Genomic DNA, 27,173 nt, shown 5'->3' on the forward strand with positions numbered 1-27,173 from the left:
ATTTTATATATAGAGATAAAGCTGAAGAGTTCATTTGTACACACTAATCTCAGGAACTATACTGGTTCGAATTGAAAAATTATTTGTGTGTCGGATAGTCCATTTGTCCAAAGTTTAAGCTATATAACATTATACGCTGCGACCAATAAAACTTAGGTGCGAATAATCAGTGAAAAATGTTGCAAAAATGTGGAAAATAAATAATAATAATAAAAAGCTCTGTTACCATGGTTACCGAAAACAAAATAACGTTTTTTCATTTTTTCATACATTTTGCTGTTGTTTTTGGCCATGTCGCCAGGTGTGCACTTAAGAGGCCATAACTCAGGAATCACTTATCGCACAGCGTAACAACTTCACAGAGACTATTTAAATATCGATCTTAATATGCCCTGAAATTTTTATCGAAATCGGTTAAGTGGATCTTAAGTTATAAAATTTATTCAAAATGTACACTTATTAATATACCTACACTAATTAATAATATATATTATATATAGGTATAGGTATAGTTATAGGTATAGGTGTATAGCAAGGTGGATTTATAAATAAATTTATAAATTTATAAATCCACCTTGGTGTATAGATATAGGTATATGTATATAGATAATAATATAAATAATATTATATGTGTAATGCCAAATGAAAAAATAGTTCTAAAAAATATTATAAAGTAATAAACTAATAACTAATTAGTTGACATTAACAAATGAGAGCCTTTTTAAATTTAAATTTGAACCATAACTACAAAATACCATCAATAATTTTTACTTGAAAAAAATGAAAGCTTACGCCATCAGCTGTATCTATAAACACATTATTTAATTATTTTTATTTCGCAAGTACTAAAGTAGGTACCTATATGGCTATATAATAGCTATAGGATAATTATGTACCTAATGCATAAATGTTAATCTCAATAAAATGTATTTTTCGGTTAATAGAATCAAAATGATTTGCACAAATGGGATTACTGCATAATTGAGCGGAACTCCCACCGTTAACGATTTGTGTCCATCACGACACGTCTTGTAATTAAATTTTTGCAAATAGTAAAAAGAAAAACTAAAAACGGGACGGTGACCTTCATGGAATGAAAATGACGAAGATGAAGAGGATGAGAAGACCAAGAAGAAGCACGACTAGAAAAGTCAATCCATGTGTAAATTTTTAGTCAATTATCAAAATAATAATACATTGTTTTATTTTAGAGGCGGTCTCAGTGTAGTTGTTATTATTATTATTGTTATGACTGTCGTTACGAGAAGACGGACGACGGCCGTGGAGTACAATAATAATAATAATAATAATAATAATAATATACGATAAAATTAATATATATTATAGACGTACCGGTCAGAACCACGGCGCGCTCAGACGAGACGGTAAGAAAATAAAAATTTAAAACATTGCCACCTTCGTTCACTTTCACTCAGACCGCGCTCGTGCGACTTCTGCAAGCGACTGCAGTCGACACTTCGACAGTCGTTCAGTTACCCGCTTGTCGAGTGCGTCTCAGCTGCTGTGGTGGTCACGTCGAAGATAGACGACACGCTTTACAGACACGATATCAGAAATTCGCACGTGAGTACACTTACACTTATCTATGAACACGCCGTTGTTGTCGTAGTATGATTTATTATCGATCGGGATATCCACAATAAATCATAATAATATACGGACGTGACTTGCATAATATTATTTTATACCGTTTTGGCGCGTGAAATTCTTTTTACCCGCTAGAATGATATGTACTCTAATGGCGGGTATGTGATTTTTGTATAATTTTTTACTATATTATCACTGATTTATTTTTTATTAATTTTATTATTATTATTTTTTCTTCTAACACTTTATAGGATTGGTAATTACTAATTATATATGTACTGTCATTTTCCTATAAAAGTATAAACCTATACCCACATTTATTCACCCAAACGGTGTAGAACTATATCACTCCAAAGACCATCTTTGGTCGAATCTCCCAAATAGCCCACGCTAAACGGACCCGCAGAGTCGAGCAATGCTTATAAGTAGACTTATACTTAGGTATTGCATTCGTAATGGGCGTAGTTCTTTTTTTTTTTTGATATTGAGTCTGGAAACTATGGCTATTAGCTATTCTAGGGGAGATGGTTGGTTTGGTCTTTGGTACACATGTATGTGTGGCAAGGATTTGTCATTAAGAACGCGGGTTAGGTCACATATCCTGGAATCAGTGGCACCGACCGGTGCTGGCACTCGGAGTACATTTTTGTCTGAAGCCAGACACCTCGCCATACCAAGCAACGTAGGCGTAATTCATTTGGATGCAAACGACACAAAATTCGCAGGATTTATAAAAATATGTCAAATTAATAACCGATTGTTTAGATCAATTTACATAATATTTAATATAATGTCAGCACACTATTTGTATATCTTCCCTAAGGCTTTGACCCGCGTGAAAAATATATTATATTGAATATAAAGAAATTTAGGTTCAAAGGACTCAATTTAATGTTGTCAGCTTTAATATTACAGTGAAATATTTTCCTATAATCGAACATCAAAAGCAAGAATTGTGCTTGTTTACTATATATTTGGCTTTTTTTAAAAAATATTTACTACACATCACATTAACACTATTATATTATATTTTTAACCATACCATACATACCACTATACCAGTTAAAATTAACTGCAGAGAAAGTCCTAAACCTCTCTATTTAGTAGGTTTATATAAATTTCAACTAAATGAAATAAGATATTATAAAGTCCCCCAAATAATATGTGATTTTAGGAACTTTGCCAAAATGAAAACCGTTCATCATACCGTCGTTTTCGCAAATATAGTGACATAGGGATACAAGGTGAACTAGGAACACCGGATAAATAAAAAATAAAATATATTACAGTTAAACGTATGAAAAAAATTATAATTATATTGATAATAAATCATTTAAGAAGTACCTATACTTATCATTTGATAAACAAACTTGTAATATAGTCATTTATTATTAATTAATAATTTCGAAAATTAAAACGTGAAAATTCATTTGAGATTTTTGCACCATATCAATCAGGAATTTAAAAATATATTTTGTGCTCAGAGCTTGTAAATTCACTGTAATTTTAACATAAAAAATATGCAAATGATTTTAAACTTTTATTTTTAAGCGTATACCTGTATACAGGATGTAAAAGGAAGACCTGAAAAAAAAATGCTACACTTATATGTATTATAATTATGAAAATATTATAGTTAATTAATAATTTAAATAATATAATCATGCCAGGAAATTCCCCAAATAAATGTTTTGAAAAAGTTAAGTTCGTTTTAAATTAATTTACTTGAAAAAATATTGGCATTTTGAAAAATTCTATAAAGTAAACTATTTGACTTAGGTAAGTGTTTTTACCATCAAAATTATTCTTATAATTAGATTTAGAAATTAGACACGTTAAATTTTTCCAAAAAATTAAAAATTTTTATTTATCTTAAACATATAGGTAGTACAAGTGACAATAATATTATAATATAAAAAAATGTAAATATTGATCAGAACAAAAGTAATTTCAGCTGTCAGTTCTTTCTATAACGTTCTGTATGATATATATAAAATAACGTCATACGTGCAAAAATTGTACCTAATTTAAATATATTTCCATTTAATTCAAAAATATTTTGTTGTTATTATAATTGCAGAAAAATGTAGGCGTCACAAGAAAATATAAAACATCTATTTTAAACAATCTGAAATGAAATCCTTCATACGCTTATGTGTATATAATTTCTTTTCTATGTACTTTGTACAATATCGATTTAAAGGTGTTAATATTTAATTATAATAAATTTTTATAAAATAAATATAATATAAATAATAGGATGTATAATAAGAAACAATTACAACGCCAATTAAATCTCTCTATCACAATTTTAATACTTAATAATCAATTATATTTATGTTTAATAATAACGTATTAAATGCGTAAAAGTATCTTTAACTAAATTCGTATCTGATTTGTCTTATAAGGGCACTATATTCAAAAGTATTAGTGACACAGAACAATTATTTTTGTCAAATAAAAGTCATGTATGTGTGACGTCCTATACATCGTTTGATCAATACCATCATCAGAACGGCGGCCTCTAGTGTATCCTACAATCTGTTGATAAATTAAACATTTTTTTGATAACATCTAAAATTACATTATTTATGTACATTATATTATCACTGTTATTAGGTACTTGTAAACTTATATATTGTGTTTACGTTGATAATTTTTACAATAAATGTGTGGAAATTTGGAATACAGAAATACATTAATCTCACTGGATTTGTAAAATCAAAATTCCAACAGCGCCGCAAATATAGATTATATGTATAAAATAATAGCGTATTTTATTTTTTATTAATTCTTGTTAAATGTGTATTATATAGGTACATTGTGTAAATTATACAGAGATTATTACACCTAATCGATTCTTTTTCTCAAACAAAATTCATATTGTGGAGTCCTCTTAAAAATAAAATATATTTTAATCAAAATCGTTAGAACGGCTCTCTAGTATCCTACCACTTGTTTAACTACTTAAAAATGTCTCTGATAACAGTGACAATATAAAATATAATTTTATCAGGTACATTATTAGTTTTTATTATATATTGTCACTGTTATTAATTATACTTACAATTACAGGTGCCTTAATTATTGCACTCATGATAATATTATTTTAATAAATGTAGGTTTATCTTATATTCATATAATAAATTTGGACGAATGTTTTAATTAACACAAAAGTACTTTTAACAGCGTCAGTGCTATTACAAATTACAATAGATCAATGATATATGTTTAATATTATTATTACGACGATGGCGTTACGTAATACAATACTATAATAATATTATTATGCAAAATAAACGTCTTCAATAAGTACCTACTAAAGTTTCACTTGCAGCGGCGTCGAGATCGCAATACGATAAATATATATTAGTCTTCCGTAAAAACGAATTAATTTTCGTGAGATTAGTAAAAACTGCAAATAATAATGGATAATGTGCAATTATAATGTGAGATTACGTCATACTCATAATATATACGTATATTAATAATAGTTAATTTATAGACACTCATTTGATTTCAGGATCGATTTTCTTGGTTAATGTTTCTGTTTTTATTTATCTTAAATTACAACTCCGGCTACTATATATAGGATGTAACAGACCTGAATTATACGTGACAAACAATAAATAAAAATCTATGCTATATAGTATTAAGTGTATCACAAAAATTAAGGAAATTATATGGATAATAAATAATTTAAGGAATATAATATATACTTACCTATGTTAGGAAATCCGAAATTCTCAAAAAGATAATTTTGCCAAAAGTGATTGCATTTCAAATCATTAATCTAATAAAAAAAATAAATAAATTGATACTTAAAAAATTATATAGATAAACTACTTGATTTCAATAAACGTTTTTAACGTCTAAAAACTAGATTTACGAATTGGTCATTCATCTTGAATTTTTCCAAACAAATTTAAATAGAATCTTACTTATTTTTGGCGATAACAAGTAAAAATATTATACATTCCATCTTCTAAATGTATTAAACGTGTGAGTATAAATACCATGATTGATTAAATTACACATACAAGTATATGAATTATTTTTGAAAAAAAAATTAGAGTAAAATAATAAATACATGCCAAGGTCTCTGTATTTTTTACAAATTCATTGTAAATTGTTCATTTATGCCATTTGATAATATTTATATCTTACCCAGATGAATGTCTTTGTCTATACACAAACATTTTTTTTTACTTAAGTATTCTCACTTCAGATTTAAATTTGAATTGCTATAATCATGACTACCTATATTTCTTTTTAAAATAAAAACGTGGAATGATTGAAGCTATACAGAATATTTTTAATTAAGTTTGAAGAATTATATAATATCAAGATTGATCGTATCACATTATAATGATATTAGGTATTATGGTATAATATTTAATCCCACTAATAAGCAATGAATTTCAAACTTAAAAAATTAAATCCTGAAATATTTGTGTTTTATCCCTATAATAAGTTTAACTGCCTTTATAACACCTTTAGGAAGTAGTATACCTACGTAATTTATTATTACTAATTGGTGCTTATATGAAATTCCAAAACTAATCACATTTCTTGTTACTACATTAAACTGGATTCGAAGGTTGAGGCGTTCTTTTCATCGAACCAATAATATTATATTATCACGTATCGAATATACATATATAGGGTGTAATAGAAAGATTTGCAGGCAAATAAAAATAACCAATTGAGATTAGGTAAAATGGTATGACAAAAATTATGAAAATTATATGTGCAATAAATAATTTGAGAAACATAATAAACTTGTCAAAAAAAGTATATTTTCAAACAATTTATTATACGTTTAAAGTTCTCCAAAAAAATTTAAAAAATAAACTGCTTGAATTACATAAACATTTTTACCGTCAACATTTACCTATTTAAAAATTATACTTAAAATTTTCCAAAAACAATTTAGTTAAATTTAAAATTTTCAGTGTTAAAAATTCAAAAAAAAAATTTTTATAATTTACTTACTTGTAATGTATAGAGTCAAAAATTTAACACAAATTTTGAACCGCATGTATTTGGTATTTTTAACAAGTTACGAAGTGGACAGGATCAGCTAGTATATCTGTATAAAAAATGTTTAAATATTGAAAAGTCATTTTATTTGCCAGATCATCCTGTAGCACTCTGTATACTTCACCCCGTGTCTATTATAATGTGTATTGCATTATTTACAAGGTCGTTGCAGCAGCTTTAAACGCCCGTCGGAAACATATATTATACCTACATGCGCAATGTCATTATCTTTCCGTTGCGGTCGAGCTAATTATTATTATTGTATTTTATGGTCCAGTTAAATTAGCTAAGTAGCTACGAATCACGATAATAATAATAGGTAGGTTAGTATATATGTGTATATATTAGGCATCTACCTATATTACAATAATATGTGTTTGTTATCGCCGCGGTTACTCGAAGACGGATCGACTCTTGGCTCTGGATTGATCTTCACCGTCTACCGCGATGTGAATCAGCAACATTTTTCAGCAATAATCTCGAAATCGTAATGAAGAAACGCTAACGTAAAACCTGCAACCTTGACCCGGTTGTACGCCCGGGTTTCTGCAATTACATCACTGCAGTGGGCCGGTTACCGCGGTATAATACCTAATACCGGTTGGACAGTGGAACATACTCGAGCACGGCCACAGTAATAATATGACGTGTGTGCGCACTTATTATTGCTGCAGCAAATTATCATAATATAGGTACTTATCTAATATACGCGTTGTGCGAGTGATCGAGGGTTACAATTTATTAGACTTTCCAAAAACAAACGAACTTATCGCGACGAAAAGAGTATACATTAAAGTAGGTACTATATGCTACCTTGAACCCGATATAATATTATGTTACGAGTAGTATGGAATACCGGGTACATTTAAATCTGAAAATCTATGAAATTTCGTTCTGCCTGGGAAATTTGAACTGCGAATACAAAAAATTTTTTTTTTTATTCAATTCATCATTATACTAATTATATAAAATTATGTAATTAATTAATTAATTATAATTAATATATTATTAAATATAATCTGTTTATTTTAGAAAATTGATGATTGATTTTTTTTAATGATCTTATATTGTGAATATTTTAAAGCAATTATAAGAAATAACAATGATAATTATATATCTATTAGGTATTGATGTATCATCGATGCACTTGAACGTAGTTAACGCAGTCACAAATCAAATAAATGCAAGTGCAGGAAAGCAGACAGGCTTTGAAATTCATAATGCAATTATAGTAAATCGTGTACAAAAAATAGTCAATGTTAAAATTCTAAATAAACTTAATATAGAAATAAATAATAATTTATATTTTATCAATTTCGTAAGGCGTTGTGCCACCAATATTAGGTAGATAATTACAATTATTATTAAATTTGTTTTAAAATATTCAGAATATAATAAATAGGAGATGGTAAAATTATAATTACTAATAATAGAATATTGTTATAATACAAAATATTAAATAATGAACAAAAAATAATTTATTCGTATTCGCGATTTAAATTTCCTGGGCAGGGCCAAATTGCCGTTTCATATAATAATGACAATTTATTGCGAAGTTCACGGATAAACTGCATTTGCATACGCCGATGATTGTCTCACGAGCTTTCGCGCTTGGAACGTGAACAATAAGCGCATTGATATTTAATTTGAATTTAAAAAAAAAAATTAAAATTAATAGATACATCGGAAATGTGATTTAGAAATGGTTAATATCATAGTTTTAAAAGTTTTTGAATTTTATATTATAGTATATAATATTCTGACCTCTAATTTGTTTTGGTTTAAATTAAAAGTATGATTTTACTATCATTTTATAACTAACGGAAAATGTCTAAATAATTTAATATGAATTAGTCTATCAATCATCATATTACAATATTGCGTTTATAATATAACGAAATACGATCGCGAATTTATTGCACTTAGTCTTAAATTTTGATTATTTTTAATATAAAATAATAATATTATTCCTACTATTTATTTTTTGTTTATAGGTGTACAGATTCAAAGGTATATGTTACAGTGTATAGGTAACCTATACCAAGTTGGTGCATTCATTAACATTACTAAAAAATTGAATGTTGATTAAATGTTTTTGCAATCTGAATTTTAAGTAAAATTCTTAATGACTCGTATAATATGAGCTTTCTAAAAATACGACCTCGGCAATCAACGTTATTTTTATGTAGTACCGATTGGAATTGGGTAAATAATTATCGACTATCGTCATACGCGTAGAAAAAAAATTAAAACTTTGTCGACAGCATCATATTAAATTAATACGTAACGATAGCATAAAGCAGTGGTTCTCAACCAGTATGTCACACTGTCTTGATTACCAAGCTGTGAATCTAAAAAAAATTATTCATTTATATTGTACATTGCAACTGTTCAAAGTTTAATTAATATATGAAATTGTTATGGAGTTATGACGTGATGGTAAAAGCAACAGATAAGAAAAACAATTTATTATGAAGATAGTCTTATTTTCCATTTACATAGGTACTTATAACGGTATTAGTCTTTAGATTCAAAATTGTTAAGCTTTTTCATAAATCTATTGGTTGTTTAAGTGTGCTGTTATTTTTAAGGACCTTCATATTATACGAGCCATAAAAAATATTGAGAAGCACTGGTATAAATAGAATAATATTGAAATAACGCCCGAGACAATATATTTTGTAAATCATTTTAATTCACGGATCAATTAATATTACTACAATTAATATTACGTTGTCTTTTTTTATTTTACAGAATGATCTGACACCAAGCATGAACATGAAAGAGCCATGGCCGGCCATACAATCACGAATTACCAAACATTACTATACCTGTTCACGTTCGTCACAATTGGTACGTGCGTGCTGTCGTTCTGGTCGACTGCGGTGTTAATAGACTTAATCATACATGATATCATTGATATCACTAATTATATAATTCAAATATGATACATTTAAGTTTGAATAGTGCTTATAACTGCAGCAGTGCAACTGTATAATAGTTGTGCGCACGACTATCATATTAGAGGCAACGATGTTAAAATGAGTATTCAATATAAATTAGCTTTGGCGGGAGTGATGATATAAGTATATATAAGTCAGTAAAATGGAGGGCAGGGTACGTCTCAAAAATAGAAATCGAAAAAATGCATAATATTTTGTTAAAACTTTGGACTGTTTATTTCTGTTTCGATAAATTTATTCTTTACAAATCAGAGTGTTCGATGACAAATATCAATATGCAATAAAGACGCTGCAGCGCTTTCTTTTCTTGAGACGATAAGATTATCTTTTCAAGGCCTTGGATAGCAGCTATTGGGTGCAAAAATACCACAAATATAAAAAGATTTTAACATACTGAGTTATGTAATAGTATAATATATAATAATATAATAATTTAATATAATATGCTTATTAAAATGCCCTATAAAACGTTAAAATATCGTGTGAAATATCAAATAAATAAATTAAGTTGCACTATTATATGTTTAAATAATTCAAATAAAAAATGATTTATTATAATATAATAGAATTAAGCTTTTTATTTTTATCACTCTTATCATTAAAATGATTGTATAGCCAAGACCACAGTATAACCAAAAGATACTTTTTGAGTTTAACATGGGTTCTTTTGGGGAACAGATTTGTAACACATGTTGAAAAGCTGCCGGCTGAAATATGATTCTCATTATTCTATGTTTCTAGCGAGATTGTATTTCCGAACATACTGAACAAATTTTTAAGTTCTCAGCGAGTGTCTCTTTTGGTTATTCTGTGCTTCAGCTATTATAGCTGGTAATGGTGTAAAAATTAGTGTTTGATCTATTTTAGTGTTGATCAATAAGATAAAGAGGATAGACTGTATCAAAAATAAAATCAACCAAGCTCTTAGGCAATAACCAGCCCCATCTGACTTTTGCAATTCTTTTTGCGCCAATAATTAGTACTCGATTTGTGTGAATTCCTGACCAGCTTTTATAATTTCTACTTTAACAGTATTTTCCTCCGAGTAGGGTCGGAGTAATGCAATTCCTGTGAATTGAGTACTAATTATTGGTGCAAAAAGAATTAATAAAGTCAGATTGTGGGGAGTGGTGGGGTAATGTACGTCAATCACATCACTTCTTTAAATGTTCGAACAAAAAATTTTTACCAAGTGACAATGGAAAAATTGATGTCTTTTGTTAGAATTTAAAACTTATAATATTATGTTTTCTAGACCTTGCCACCTTGGATAAAATATTAAACAATGCAATAATTATAAATTGTATAAAATATGCTCTTTTTTTATTACTGTTGATTTAAGCGAAACCAAAAACAATTTTTATTTTGAAATTATTGTAAAATATTATGTTTAGTTTTACTTGCCTACTCTAAAGGGTTCCATGTTAAATATCACGAAAAAAACTGAATATTTTATTTATTGAATATGCACTAATGAGAAAGACATATTATTATAATGCCTTTAAAGTAAAATAGTCAAAAACATTCAAACACATATTATTAATCATGCAAAATATACAAGGTGATTTTTAATCATTGTCCACTCCCTCATTTTTTACTTTAAATAAAAACATTTATTCAAATTCTGTATTTGGAATTTTTAAGTATACTAAAAGACAAAAGTTCATATTTTCAAATTCCTGATATTTTTTTTACCATTTAAGGAGTGTCCTACAATGATAAAAACTTATATTTTTCAAATAAGTTTCTCCCTTTTTACTTAAAATTATTTAGCAGATGATTCCCTTAAAAATGGTACTGTACCTATCTAAATTACAATTCTAATGCGTAGTTTCGAAAGTGTTAAAATGTTTATTCTTACAATAATAATTTTTAAAAATAATTTTATAAAAAAATAACTTTATGTATTAGATTTAGCATTTATTATACTTGAACCATTTTTTAAAAATATTTGTATTGATAGAACAATAATATTTAATTACTAATTACTAATATTTGTAAATCATCTAAGCCTCACATCTACTTAATCCGTTACCATACACATATTATTATCCTAATAGTACCTACATGCAGTTATATAATTCTAAAACTACTGATTTAGATATAGGCACGTCAACATTCTTAAATATATATGTGTCGACCGAAAAATTAATAGTAAAGGAGGGTGGTTACTATTTGAAGTTTGTATTGTCACAGGAGTATCCTTAAGTGGTGCAAAAGAATATCCAGTATTCGAAAATACACGTCTTCAAGCGTATTTAAAGATATTCAAAGTCAGAATATCAATATGATATAATATGATTAATTAAGGAAAACAAGCATGCTTGATATATCACATCGTATACTATTATATTGTGTTACTTTAGTATAGTAAAAGTTACAAAACACATTTCTATCCTTCAATTCAATTTTTACCACTACCAAGGTATATTAAAGGATGTACAAATTGTACAATTAATGTGGTCAAATGCATTTAATGAACATTCGCCTTAAATAAATACTCCGCAGGTACGTATAACCTAACGTTTCCGCTTTTCCGCGTTTCAGGCGAAATATTGTGTCAGGGTAATAGAGACGTTCCTGCGTCGAGACTGCAGACGCCACTGCCGAAGGGACGCGCCATACCTGTAGCCTCCGCCAATGGAGGCCCTGCAGCGAACGCTATCGGCCGCCCGACCAAACAACAGCAGCAAGACGCCATTCAGAAACAAACAACGCCGACTCCGCCGGTCTCGGTCAAAGAGCTGTTCAACTCTTCGTCGTGCGTCGAACCTCCGTTCACGTGCCCTCATCCGAGGATTCAGTTTTACTTGTACACCAGGTACTACCTAAATAATAATAATAATAACAATATGCACAGATTGTAACGAGGAAGAACTGACAACGGAATATGTAATATCACTTCTAACAAACTGTGTAGGAACAAAAAAAGTTAATTCTTGGATAAAAAAAATGATACGATTATGTCGAGATAACGTTAGTATAATTATTAATTACTAATTACATACTTAATTATTTCTTCTGAGTGTATGTGAATTATTTTTATGTGCAAAACCAAACGGTGCATTTCTATGCTGATGCTATAATGTTTTAACTTTACGCCATGTACCCATTTCCCCCCATGCTTCCTGTACTCATTTATACTCACGGAATACCGAATAAACACCGTCTGAAGTAAAATTAAGAACCACCAGTATTAAAATTTGAGTTTTATTATGATGGTCATTGGTCGTCGTGCGATGGCGACTGCATACATATATATAGCGTAGGACGTAGGTCGCATTATGATAATATATTATATACTTTCTCTCGTTTCGTGACTTTCGTTTACACGCCGAAATAACCGTAATAATATTAAATATATGTTTGTATATAGTATACCTCGTTGTTTCAGGCTCACGCAGAACAATCCCGACTTGTTGGACGTGACCGACCCGGAATCGCTGTACACGTCACATTTCAACCCCAAACATCCGGTCAAGATTATCATACATGGTTTCCAAGGTGGTCGAAATCTGTCGCCGAGTACCGATCTCCGGAACGGTAAGTCAATAATAACAGCGCAATATAACGTTATAGGCGATCGTAAGCTCTCTGTTAGAAGTTTTAAAAATTGGAAGATTTTACCACTGCTCGACGTTGTATGAGTATCCTACCATGTTATGCCACATTCAATTGACGATTCGAAATTCCGTTTTCAATTTAAAATTGATTCATTTTATTATTTTTATTATTTTTATTTCAATACTTAAGAATGATAATTAAGATAGTGATATGTTAAAAATTAAATTGAATAAATACGATTCAACTAGGTATACAAAACCTAGTTATAGTGAAATTAATATTATAATAATAATATACTCGCCTTATTTTTATTTTATGTCGACAGTAAAATATATTTTTTTATTGATTATAATAATTATAATTAAATATTGAGAAATCGAACGAGTAAATTTATTAGAACTTATAAATTTGAAACTAAGGTATTATACAGAGATATTCGCTAAGAATTAAACCATTATTTTTTTCCACCGTTTTTTCTTTAGTAATTAGTATTCATATATTAAAATTCTTGTTTAATGGCATTATACTCGAGGACCACATTTTAGAATGCTTAAATTTAAAAATTGACCTGTGTCAACAGTATTGCAGTTTTATTCAAATGAGATCTACCCTTTTTACTGCTTATATTTTTAGTTGAATTTTTTTATTGTTAGTGAATAATGAATATAATATAAGTACTTACTTAAATCAAAATTTAAACTTTTAATCTCTAAATAGTTAAACTTTATGTGTGGACAACTCGGATTACTAAGTGAAAATATTTTTACAACAGTCTATTGTAATGAATTAAAACTTATAGTGACTACTGGCTATGATTATTTGAAAATCTTCGTAATTTATATTAATAAATAGTGCATAAATTGTCTAAATATAACAAGTTGTTAGTAAAATAGTAACTACTAGCATGTATATTACGTCTATATTAAAGTAAAGCTAATATCGAGGATTATTATTCTTAACACATCAAGTTTAATAAATTACGATTAAATTTTCATTTAAATGCATCAACATTTTCAAAAAGTCGCGTGTATTTATAGTAATTTACAGTAAAAAAAGGTAGTAGGTACTCATTTGACATTTTTAAACTCATCACAAAAGTTGAAGAACTTTCATAAATATTAAATAATAAATATATATATTAAGTTAAGCTGTAAAATCCTTATACCTCTATTTTAATAATGTGTATGACTTTGCCTTCGTCGCTTGTTATTTTTTTTTTTAACTTTGTGCGTGTTTATGTGTTCTGCAGCTTATTTCACTCGAGGAAACTATAATATTATCATTGTGGACTATTCAAGTTTGGCACAAATACCTTGTCTGAACCAAGTGGAATGGGCGCCCAGATTTTGTGCAATGTGCATCGCTCAACTGGCCAACTACCTGGCCGACCATCCCCGAGGAGTTCCACCCGATAAGCTACACATGATGGGGTAACGTATAGTTTGCTGTAGCCTATTAATAGTTATAAAATAGTGTTCAGTACTTATGGGTAGCATATCGTTTACCGAGTATTACTTTTTTTCTGAGTTTTCATGTGTGTGAAAAATCACGGCAACTGATTTTCTTTATCGGTAGTGGTTTTACTAGGGAGAGGACCAAGCGTTGAGGCTCCCTTCACTTCTCTTGGCCTGAGTATAATATGTGTCAATATATTATTATGTAGATACTCTATACCAGTGGACTACGAAGGTATTCTGTGTGGCTCGTTAAACATTTTATAAATGAAACAAAATATTCTAAAAAAAGTAAAATTATATTTACTTATCTTATAATAGTAATGATGACAATATAGTAAAATAAAATAAAATATATATTTGGTGGCCCACTCAAAGATAATTACTTACCAAAGTGGCACGCTGAACAAAAAAGGTTGGGCATCACTGCTCTATCCTAATTGTCTATACAATGTATCCCGATTCCTGGGGAAAGTGACCAACCGGTGTATTAATTATGTGGAAAAAATAGCTTTAGAAATAATGTGTAGGTATCATGCGTCAATTCGATGATAACCCCTCTGAGCGCAATTTAAAAATTTACCTGACAATAGTTAACAGATTTGGGTGTATTTATGAAAACACTTTTGGGCATAAAACTGTAACTAGTTATCAAAACATCCAAATCATCAAAATGTTATAATCGTATTAATCGAAATTCGAACGGAGACAAATTTAAATATCAACTGCAGCATTGAAAGAAAAATAACTAATAAATTTAAAAAAAAAAACTGAAGAAAAACAAAAGTTCGTAAAAATTCTGGGAAACTTTTGTAGTTGAAAAAAATATATTGAATTACATAAAAAAAGTTATAACCACACTTTGCGGGAAAACAAATTAATTAATCATATAAAATATATAATAATATTAATATATAATATAAATAAATAATAAAATTAAGACTTAAAAAAAAATGTTTTTAATTATTTTGGAAGACTATTGAGCAAACCTCCTCACGGTGTTTTCTAGTTAACGCTAATAGGCTCAGATTTAGTATATCATATTAATGTATGCAAAGAAATAAATGCGTCCCATCGTACTATTGTGAAGGTAAATATTACGTCTAAACTTTGTACGGATTTTATGGCCTAAAGTGTTCAGTTTTGGGTAAATGCACCCAAACGTATTTCCTCCGTTATAATTTACATTGTGTATTACATTTTCCACAGATAATTTAAGATGAAAATCCCGTTTTGTATTTATTTGTAAAACCTACATGAACATAATTCGTTCACAAGTAATAGGTAGTCGAAATGTATATATTTCGGTTTTCGAAATGATATATTTCGATAGTCAAAATCTATTTAATTAGGCATTCCCTTTCACTGGCACACTGTCCAAAATTGTGTTGTATTCGAAAACAGGAACATAGGATTAGGTTTTTAAATAGAATCACTGTCCGCTGGCCATTTCGCGGTAGGGGTTTTGCAGTTGTAATGTATTAAAAAATGAAACAAAAAATATTTTAAATTAAAATTAGAATATTATAATGAACAATAACAGATTGTCGTATCAAAATGGATAATTATTCATCTAAAGTGCACATTGTTTTGTACATGCTCAAGTGACAAAGTGACAACTATAGTCGTAAATAATAATCATCCTCAGTTTCTTGCACGTAAAATCTTTCGGCATAAAGAGTAAAACCACGTGAATTTAATATTATTACTATTTTGCTAAACAACAAACCACGTTTAAAATCACATTTGTATAATACCAAAATATTGGTGTTGAAAAATTGTTATTTTCGTTCTAACAATAATCAATATGGAACAACGATTATTGTATATTATACACTATTGCACTAACCTAACAAATGCATGTTGACCTGATTTTAAATGTTCATTTTATACTTCCTTTTATGTTATATTACAATATTTATAATTTATAAGTATAGGTATTATAAGTTTTATAAGTTATAAGAGCTTTATGAAAGTTGAAAATACATAAATTTCTTGTAATCAAAATAATAATTTATTAATGACTAACATTACTATAAAGGCCAAAGGGACTAGTTAAGAGTTAACGACTAACGTTGTTGAAAACCATTATTTTGTGTCAAGCCATATTATCGCCTAAATATTTATCACGATCATAAAACTATTACGTATATTGTAGGCATGCGTTCGGTAACACAATATATTCTCTTAATTATCTAATCACTGCAAAAGCTATTTGCAATACTAGGCAAAACTTCTAAAGGTCTGTAAGCTAACCTAACCTACATATATAGGAGACACGGGCAGCAAGTAGTTTACTCAATTTAGGGGACGATAAATTTATATTGATATATTATTATTGTGTACTATAATATTGTATCAAAAAAAATATATATATACATATACAATATATGGATGTGTATTGTATTTTAATCATTTATTAAAACTAATTATTATTACAACATAACAAATAACAATCTGTAGGTAGGTATTGTTCTTAAAAATTTATTGGAAAATAGGATTAATATTTACTAATTTGGTATCAGAATTGGAGTCTTAAAAAACGAAAGTCTGAATATAACTTGATGATTTTGTAAAAATATTTTTCTGTTTTCATAATATAACACAATATTAAATTAATGAAAATTATAATATAATTTGCTTATAAATTATAATACTCCATCTATTAACTATTTCTTAAAACTCTATAAAACCAATATTAAATAAACAAATTTTAGTTTTCATAAAAAAAGAATAAGCAAAACAAAATCAAAAACGACAATTTTTGTATAATCGTTCAAGTTTTTTTCTTGATTTTAAAAATTGTCATTGAAAAGATTGAGTAATTAGGATTACATATAAGATACTTGTCATTAAATGTTATATAATTTTATGTTATCAAAATAAAATATTAACTGAAAAACAAATGTACTGTTTATTATTATTGCATTTTCACTTAATCTAGATGTATCTACATTTATAACTTTCTCCTAGATGAGAGATTTATAAATAAAATTACCATTTCTTAAAAATATATTTACTTATTCTGATTCAGTCGTCCATAATTCCAACGCAGAACATCTTTCTTAGCTCATAGTTGTTGACCTTACAGAAGGTTACAATAATAATAATAATTAATATGTACTCGTATAATGTATATATATATATATATGTATATATTATACAATAAATTAATAAACAAAAACATGTCAATATAAATTTACCATTCCTTAAATGGTCTGAACAATTTGCCACCCTGGACAAAAAAGTACATTCCCCCCCCCCCTAGATATATGAATGGATTCCAATCATTTTAGTGGATATGGACAAGCCTGCAGCATGTGATCGTCACACAAGGCTTGAATATTGTTTTCACGTTTATACTTTTACACTTATCTATACGACGTGCTATGCGGTGACTTGTTTTGAAATGAAAAACTATTTATTTTTTTTTATTATTATTATACGTTTATTCTATTCGAAAACAAGTTTTACATAAAGAACGCATAGTTAGATTAATTTTAAAGCAATTTGTTATCTATTTTATAAAAACTCGACCTTTCTCTGAATTTAGTTTTAGTTACTATAAAAGTTAAAAAGTTATATATTGCATTTAATGAATTCAACTTCACGTCTATAATTTTTCGTATTATATATTATATAGGTAATAATAATATTTCATGTGGCGATGCGCACCACGAATGGATTCTATTTTAATCCTGAAAATTCAATAATTTCACAAATAATGTAGGCACAGAGTGAACAGTGTTGAATTCAGATAGCAAAAATAACATCTAGATAAATATTAGATTACTAGGTAAATCAATATCTAGATTAATATGAAGATAGAATATTCAATTTTTATCTAGATAAATATGTAAATAAAATTTTTTCATCTAGATTTATATTTTACAATAGTTAATTTGTATTAATGCTTGCCATGCTATTAGATTCTTGGTTGAGTAATCGATTAAGGGAGGCAAACCAGGAAGGCTCGTTTCGTGTCAAAAATATATTACCTAATGAAAAACATATAAAATAAATAAATTTACATATAAAATATTTAAATACCTCTACATTATATTTATCATACAGTAGGTACCAATTTCAACGTATAACAAAATATCAAATAACCAAAATCATGGTTAATTACCAATTATTGTAATTAACATATATATTTTCCGGTTTAAAAACTAGTTTATATTTTTTATATTACATTCAAACTGCAAATTAAAATATAAATACTAACAATATTTTAATTGTTAAACAAATAAATTATAATGATATGTCATGCTTGTTTAGTTCTTTGACTTGCAACATAGTAGCATCTCAAACGTTTTGTCTCCTAGACGATTTCTCCTGTGTGTTAATACTTGGATTGCTCCACTGAAAAGTCGTCCTCCACTGGAGCTGAAGACGGAATAGTTGTGTTGTATTTTAAGAACACTTGTTTAACTATGCGATAATCTTCTAAAACACTAAATTCTTTTTTGGGAGAGTTTAAGAACGTCAAAGCCTGTACACAAGAAAAGATCTAGATATTTATGTAGATTTCCATAACTTAAATCTTAGATACTTACCAATTAGATATTATATAATTTATTCATCCAGATAAGATAAAGGTACTTAATTTTCATCTAGATACAACTCAACACTGAGAGTGAATCAGAAGCACAATAAATATTATTTATGATTATGTTTTAATAATACTTTTTTTATAAAGGTCAAATCATATAACATGTATTTTCAATACATTTCTTTTTTAGTAACATATATTAAAAAATATAATATAATTTAATATATAAATTATGATTAGGTACTCACAATATTAATAATTATTATTCATTAATTAATTTGTAAAATTAATAAAAAGTTTATTTAGAATTTTTTATTACCTAACAAAGTATTACACATTACACTTATTATATGGGAAGGAGTAGGTACACCCCGTACTCCTTCCTTTTTTTGGTGTGGTATACTGAGGCGCTTATTTTAAAGAGTAAGATCATTTTCTCGGAGAGTTTAAATAGTTTTGAAAATATTTCTTTTAGATAATTTCTTTTAAATCATTACGAAATATCATTCTTGAAAAAAATATTTAATTTTTTTTAAGATATCTACTTTTTTAAACTTTCAATAAGTATACATATACTTAATTATATACCAGAAGTTAATTATTTATAAGTAATATTTAAGACGTATAAAGTAACGGGCCAGCATTTTATTGCATTATAGTTTCATATTATAGATATAGGCTGGTATACTGATATATATTGCTTTTCAAAAATGTGTGTTATTTTGTAATGACTTAAAGTTATATAGAAAAAAAAAACATATTTTAAGAATCGCGAGTCTGGATGAAAAAAACGGAAATTTTAAGCGTTAAAAATATGTGGACCTAACTATATACGTCGATAGTGTTCTATTTGAGACTACGCATAATGATGAACAAAAACAAAAAAAATTTACAGGTACAGCGTGGGCGCTCACATCGCAGGGCTGGCGTCCAACTTCATCAACTCGGGAAAAATCGGTCGTATCACTGGCTTGGACCCGACGATCATATTCTACATGAGCAACAACAGATCCAGGGACCTCGATCCCACGGACGCCCATTTCGTGGACATCATACATACGGCGGCGGGCATTCTGGGTCAGTGGGGCCCTAGCGGACACGCCGATTTTTATGTCAACGGAGGCACTTCTCAGCCCGGTTGCGCCAGCGACAGTATCATACGTGAGTGATATAATTGCGTAAATTCCCATGACCGGGAACTTATCAAGAGTATTATTTTAAATACTTTTTAAATATAATCTTATTTAGGTATATTTAATAAAACGTTAGGCGTATAGGTAGTAGGTACCATTATACTGTAAGGGAAGGCTAGAAAATTCGACGATTCTTTTTTTCCACATTGGTAAAAGTTATTTCATACATTATTTAACTTTATTATAAGTCAAAATAATTAATGGATAAAAAAAATTAGCCCAACTTAGTAATGAAATACATACGATTTGACCTTTTTTAATTCCAGCGTGGCATTCCTATAAATGGCTGTAAGTTCTATAAAATAATTTCAATATTTTTCTGAGCTTGGGCTTGTGTGTAGGTGGCAAAGCCAATATACGGAGCCTTAGGCCCCCAGAAAGAATCTTTAATCGATATTCGTGTAGGTATGTTATATAATGTATCATAAATATTATATGGAAATAATTTTATACTTACCCAAATTATGCATTTTATACATACAGCAGAGGTCGTCGTATTATGTTCTAAATAATGTAGTATTTACTTCTATACTATGTGTATTTTGCAGTAAACGGTCTAATATAACTTATTGATCAACAGGTGACGAGGACAACACATAATATTTAGAACAATACGGCTACTGTATTCAAAATGCATAATTTACATAATTATAAAATTATATCCTTATATTTATGATATATTATACAGTATGTATAAATGAACGTCAATAGAATATTCTACTGAAACTCCAAGAATTTACTCAAAGATATAAGTTCGTAAGAAAAACGTAATTTTTTTTTAATACGAGTAATATAGTCTATATTATAATATTGAACATGACTAGATTTCTAAGACTAGCCCTCGAAAATATTAGCTATACTTCTGCAGCTAACCAGTTAAATATAAATAATAAATTAACTTGCCCAGCCTTGTCCAAAGGACACGATTATATAAATTATAACTCGGCGATAGGCGACTTATTGGTCGTTGTCGTCCTTCTCCAACGTTTCCGCTATGCATAATATTCGACTAAACACTTGTCCGACACGATTCCATACAATATTACCATTAATTTGAATGATTTAAACTCAAACACACTTATAGATAAAATATAATAAATAATAATAATAATAATAATAATAAAAACTAAATCACGCAAATGTTAAAAAATCGATTTTCATTAAAAACAGTCGACAATGAAAGCCGATCGACTAGGTTTATTAAATTTAATGTAAAATACATCAATAATTCAGTACCTATTATAACTCGGGATCAATTAATATTATATATATTATAATATAATTGATCAAACTACTGATTTATTACCTATACCATACGGAATATATGTATAATGTATATTTCCTGTTTATAATTTAAGTAAAACGTGTTTTTAAAATTATCTGTTGAATAATATATAACACAATTTAACAATTTTAGAAATCGATAGTAATAACTACAATACTAGTTGTATAAATGTAATTATTATGATAGTTAAAACAACCACTATTGAATCATTCAATTAAATTCATCTAATTTGAATAGTCTACTCATACTTTTTATGATAGCTGATATATGTATGGTATTTAGGAACAAGGTATACAATATACATAATATACTTTTTATACTTAAAATGAAAACTATAGTTAATTAATCATTTGACTATCGTTTTACAAAGAGAAAATGACTGTCCAAATAACTCCCGTTTTTCGACAATTTAATTTGCTTTGCACTTCATAGTTCATGATGTATACTTAAAGAATAACTGTCTCGAAAAAGGCGTTGTTAAAAATGTGATTATGGTTTTTTTTTAATTTTACATTCAAAGTAAATTATAAAAATTATTTTAAATAAAAAATGATATTACTTAATATTAATGGAAAATGGGTCTAGTTGTTTTCAAATTGCATAATATTACGCAAAATAAATATTGTATATATATATATATATAAAAATTATTATATTGAATTGTTGTCGTCGAATAATACCGGAACCGTTTGAGAATAACATTTACGTATTCGTAAAATATTTAAAACATTTAAACATCGACAATCATGGTTGGAAGTCATTTCGGTGGCACACTGACACCGAAAATTATACTTTATACAATAATTATATATCTACCTACGTAATAATATTACAATATATTATCGAAATATATTATCCTTATTATAGAATTGCTTGGTAGTAACTGATTTTTCAGTTTGATAGACAAAAATATACAGGGCTATCTATTTTCCGTTTTGAGGAGATTCCGTCTTATAGGTGGTTTGTCATAAGAAGGTTTTCCTGCGTTTCTAATGTATTTATGCTTACCCATGATACTAAACGAGTTACGTAATTTACAGAGACGTTGTCGTGCGATCACACCAAAGTGACACCGTACTTCATCGAATCAATCAATTCCAACGTCGGGTTCTGGTCAATACCGTGTTCCAATCGATTTTACTTCAACTTGGGCCTTTGTAATCCTCCGGAGTCTGAGTACGTTTTGATGGGTGAACACGTGACACACAAGTAAGAGCATTTTAAATAGGAATTTTAAAAGGTGATTTAAACATTTAAAGGTAAAAAAATCGTGTTTTTCTCAAAAATTACATTAATACTTGGAAATAATATTTTAGTTTAGGTACACAACTCACGTTATCATTGTACAATACCAAATTTTTCAAATAAAAAATATTTTACTATTTTATATACCATTATTTTAGTTACAAATCAATTTTGTTGAAAAAAATGACATCTTTAATGTCATATATATTTCAAAGCAAAATATTTTTTTGGGAATTCCAACGAGTTTTAATCAATTATTCAGCTAGGTAAAAACTTGATAAAATATGATAATGAACGATAATAGTAAGAAATAACTATAATATTTTTCAAAAAATCTCTTTTTGTACAAATTTGAAATTATGCATGACAAATATTTCCAAAAACATTAATACTTTTAACTAAAATAAGTAGTTTACCTTCTAAATAACCTGTACCTTATATTATAATGTATACATAATAGGTGAATACACAAACACCTATGCCTGAATATCACAACGAACGAAAATTTTTATTTTTACAATCGTACCCTTTTACTGCACGAATATTTTCGAGTTCGCAAATATAGAGTTATAGGTATTTTTGAATTTTTTAAATATATACTTAAAGACTATTTTTTCAAATTCTTGAGATTTTTTCAATGATAAAAGATTTGTGTCATGTTGCAAAATAAACTTATATATTTCAATTAATGAGAATTATCCTTTTTTCTGAAATTATTTAATCAACCGTTTTTTTTTTAATTTTGATGAACTTAGTTTAAAATTTGAACGAGTAATTTTGACGATAGTTATTAAAATAATAAAATGTATAGGTACATGGTGTAACAGGAAGTCTTGACAAATTAAATAACTTTTTTTAACCGATATTTGTTTATTTTCAGCATTGAAATATATAAATGAAAAATGTTATAATATTACACATGTGACGTAAATGCCATTATATTATACACGAAAAAATTTAAAAATATGAATTAAAATAAAATTTGATTCATTTGTCAGGTCTTCTTATTATACCCTGTATATTAAGGAATAAGAATAATATTCCTTAAAAATGGCTTTAAAAATACATGTGTACAAAATTTAGTATTTATTAATATATAGTATTTGAGTATAAACAATATTTAAAAATTCAAAAATTCAGAACTATATTGAAGTTGATCTGCGTTATTGAAGTAAAAAAGAGGAGCGAGCATGATAGTTGGTAAATCACACTCAGGGGGCGAGTGAAAGTTAAGCACGACATGCGAAGCTCGAGACACCAGCATGGAATTGAAAAGTTTATGTATACTATTTGTTTAAAAAAACTAAATTTACTAAGTAAAGGGTGTGTAGGTACCAATACTTATACTACAAATAATAGTGCCGGCTCTGACGACGCTACAGCTTGTATTTTAGTTCGTCCATACGCATAATTTCGATATTTTTTAATACGTTCTTATTTATATTTTTACAGAGCTCGTGGAATTTATTACTTACATACGAACGCGAAAAAACCTTACGCAAGAGGCTTCCCCAAAAAGACGTGATCGTCAGTGTCGACGTTCAGCGCACGGATACCTTTGCAACAATACACTCAATTATAATAAAATATACAAAAAAAAAGGCCTAGTCAAATAATAATATAATTATTATTATTATAATATCGTTTTTTGCGATACGCGCATTTATAGATATTTTTATTTATTCTGTGCTGTTATCATCCACATATATATATATATATATATATATAAGACCTTAGATCATAATAATAATATATACAATGAAAAGAGCAACTGCATACTATCACGTGTTTGAATACATCATAATCGAGGAATGACTTCTATTGCGCATGCTTATCAGTACATGTCTATATATAAATCACTTAACACTAGTGGTGATATAAATTGCGTGGGTGCATGTAATCTCCGCTACAAGAATCTGTTTTTACTGTAAACTCCGCCACATGAATCTTTTTTTTAGTATAAATTCTGCCAGAAAAAAAAACCAGTCAAAAAACACGTATTTTAAGTAGGTACTGCATAGAATATTTTTTCTCATAATTATTAGTGATTAAAAGTTGTTGGCCATATTATTTCGTTCAACACAGACGAAAAAACATTACGAATGAGTTCGTCAAAGTATAGGTAACTCATCTATTGACAATAGCATCATTGGGAATACTGTTTTCTAATATTATGAAAATGAAATTATTTTTAAATACTAATAATGAACCGATCTAACCTTAACAATTCAAAAATTTTTGACGCAGTGGCGTAATCATGGGGGGGGGGGGGTATATCTTCCAGAGCCTTTTTTTTAAAAAGCCATAAATTAATTCCCATTAGCACTTGACTTTAAAAGATTTTAAGATTTTAAAATAAGAAATGAGAATTCGTGGAAATTATAAAAGCTTAGAATTTTATTTTATTTTACTAATTTAAAAATCGATACCTCAACAATTATAATATATGATAACAAAATTGTACGGCTCACGATTAAAACATAACTTTGAAAACTATTATCAAACCATTTACCTCATTTATATACCTCTATAAAATGTAATGATCAAGAGTGGGTGTGGGGGGCATACTCTCTCTACTAGGATGATAGTATAAAATTATATCTCACCCCAGAACCAATTCCAAATTATGTCACTGTTTCTACGTATGTCATTTCAAATTGCAACGGACGTCAATGTATTTAATGTGATAAGGCCTTAACACTATACATCCATATACATATATATATTTGTTTCTATCATAATTCTTATACTGGTAGTTGGAAAAAAAATCCCCAGTAGTATTATATTATTTTATGAATTTATTATATTATATGAAAAATGAAATAAATATTGTATATATTATGTTAAAAATCGTTATTTTATAAAAACTGTCTTATACCCTAAAAAAACAATATTACTACATTTATACATGTATTGTATTATATGTATATAAAATGTTTGCCGCGATGGTTAAACTTTCAGCATTTTCAACAGTATACTCCAATAATAAACGCGATCAAGATGTAATTCCAACTCATCAATTAGTTGTTATTTGTTTCAGTTCCGGTACGAGATAGTAGATAGTAGATACTACGCATCCTATAATCGTCGCAGATAAATAATATTAAAATATTATAATCACATTACATTTTAATTTATATTTAATTATTATCATGACTAAAAGTTCGTGGCTGACTAGGTAATATAATCATATATACATATATACTACATGCATGCATTTTTTTTACATATTATAATATAGGGTAAAAGGCAATTTTTTATAAAATAACATACAATATTAATTTTATTTCTATTATATCTTATGTATAAAATATGCTGGGGATTTTTTTTTCTAGTGCGGAGATTTTTTTCCCGCAATTCCCTTATACTAGTATACACAAACATCTATTACAGATACCAAAATAAATTAAGCAGAGTTCACGTACATAAATTACATGTATAAAAATAAAACTGGTGGAGTTTATATTAAATCTTTTCATTACCTTTTTATCTACCAATATTCTGGCGGAGTATACAATCGCCCTAATTGGGCATGAGCAATCATCCCAATTCTACTTGTAATGTTGGCCTCAACATTTAAGGCAATATAGCTCTGTCCACTATAGTACTATACAGTGTAATAGTATAAGACACATAATTATTATAGTTTGATAATATTATGTCGTATTTGTATATTACCCGTGTGCTTATAATCTAAATACCTAATACGCGTATATATTATATTGCTTTTATATGTATATATTTATCCGGACGGTGAATGTTTCAAGTTTTTTGTGATCATAGGTTATATTTTGTAAATAATTATTTTCTGTGTATAAAATAGATAAAAAGTTACTGTATTGTTGTAGTTTAATTTATTCGTACAACTAGTACAACCAATGTATATTGTAATAAAGTTGTAACGAAAACGCTAATTATAGATTATATAAATGTATACCAGGATGACTAGGAATGTGCCCCAATAATATAGATACGTATATAGGTATTAGTACGCAATTTCCTATAATGGCATCATAATCAAAAATTTTATGTTATTTTCATATATTATAACATTATTGTCATTACAATTATTGAAAATAAAATGTTTATTGTAACCGAGTCATATCTTTTGTTCGTACATAATACGGTACTTGACATAAATACGTCCACGAGGAGGGGGGAGAGGATATTTTAATTTTCTAGTTTTTGTTCAGCATCCGATTAGTTGAAGTATTTTTGTGATATGTTTTCTTTCATAATATATACAATAAGGAATGTAAAAGT

At 27.9% G+C, this 27,173-nt stretch overlaps 1 protein-coding gene across 1 annotated transcript; it reads left to right on the forward strand.

The window, feature by feature from the left end:
* The first annotated feature begins 1,432 nt into the window (after positions 1–1,432).
* On the forward strand, positions 1,433–27,012 carry LOC107167746 (inactive pancreatic lipase-related protein 1-like). The gene is made up of 8 exons (XM_015516922.2): positions 1,433–1,584; positions 9,406–9,504; positions 12,162–12,435; positions 13,009–13,157; positions 14,428–14,608; positions 20,083–20,348; positions 22,706–22,874; positions 24,363–27,012. Exons 2-8 carry the CDS (start codon positions 9,441–9,443, stop codon positions 24,433–24,435), a joined length of 1,176 nt encoding a protein of 391 aa, XP_015372408.1. The 5' UTR covers positions 1,433–1,584; positions 9,406–9,440; the 3' UTR covers positions 24,436–27,012.
* The last annotated feature ends 161 nt before the right edge of the window (positions 27,013–27,173 follow it).

The sequence above is a fragment of the Diuraphis noxia genome, unplaced genomic scaffold (assembly GCF_037042655.1).
Source record: "Diuraphis noxia isolate RWA-SAM2 unplaced genomic scaffold, SU_Dnox_SAM2 contig0004, whole genome shotgun sequence".
Classification (NCBI taxonomy): domain Eukaryota; kingdom Metazoa; phylum Arthropoda; class Insecta; order Hemiptera; family Aphididae; genus Diuraphis; species Diuraphis noxia.

What these genes read in the sequence shown, in the direction of transcription:
- LOC107167746 (XM_015516922.2), top strand. Translation starts at nt 9,441, where the DNA reads ATGGCCGGCCATACAATCACGAATTACCAAACATTACTATACCTGTTC. An exon ending in GTTCACGTTCGTCACAATTG is followed by an intron (nt 9,505 to 12,161) that starts GTACGTGCGTGC and finishes TCCGCGTTTCAG; the next exon opens with GCGAAATATTGTGTCAGGGT. An exon ending in GGTGAACACGTGACACACAA is followed by an intron (nt 22,875 to 24,362) that starts GTAAGAGCATTT and finishes ATATTTTTACAG; the next exon opens with AGCTCGTGGAATTTATTACT.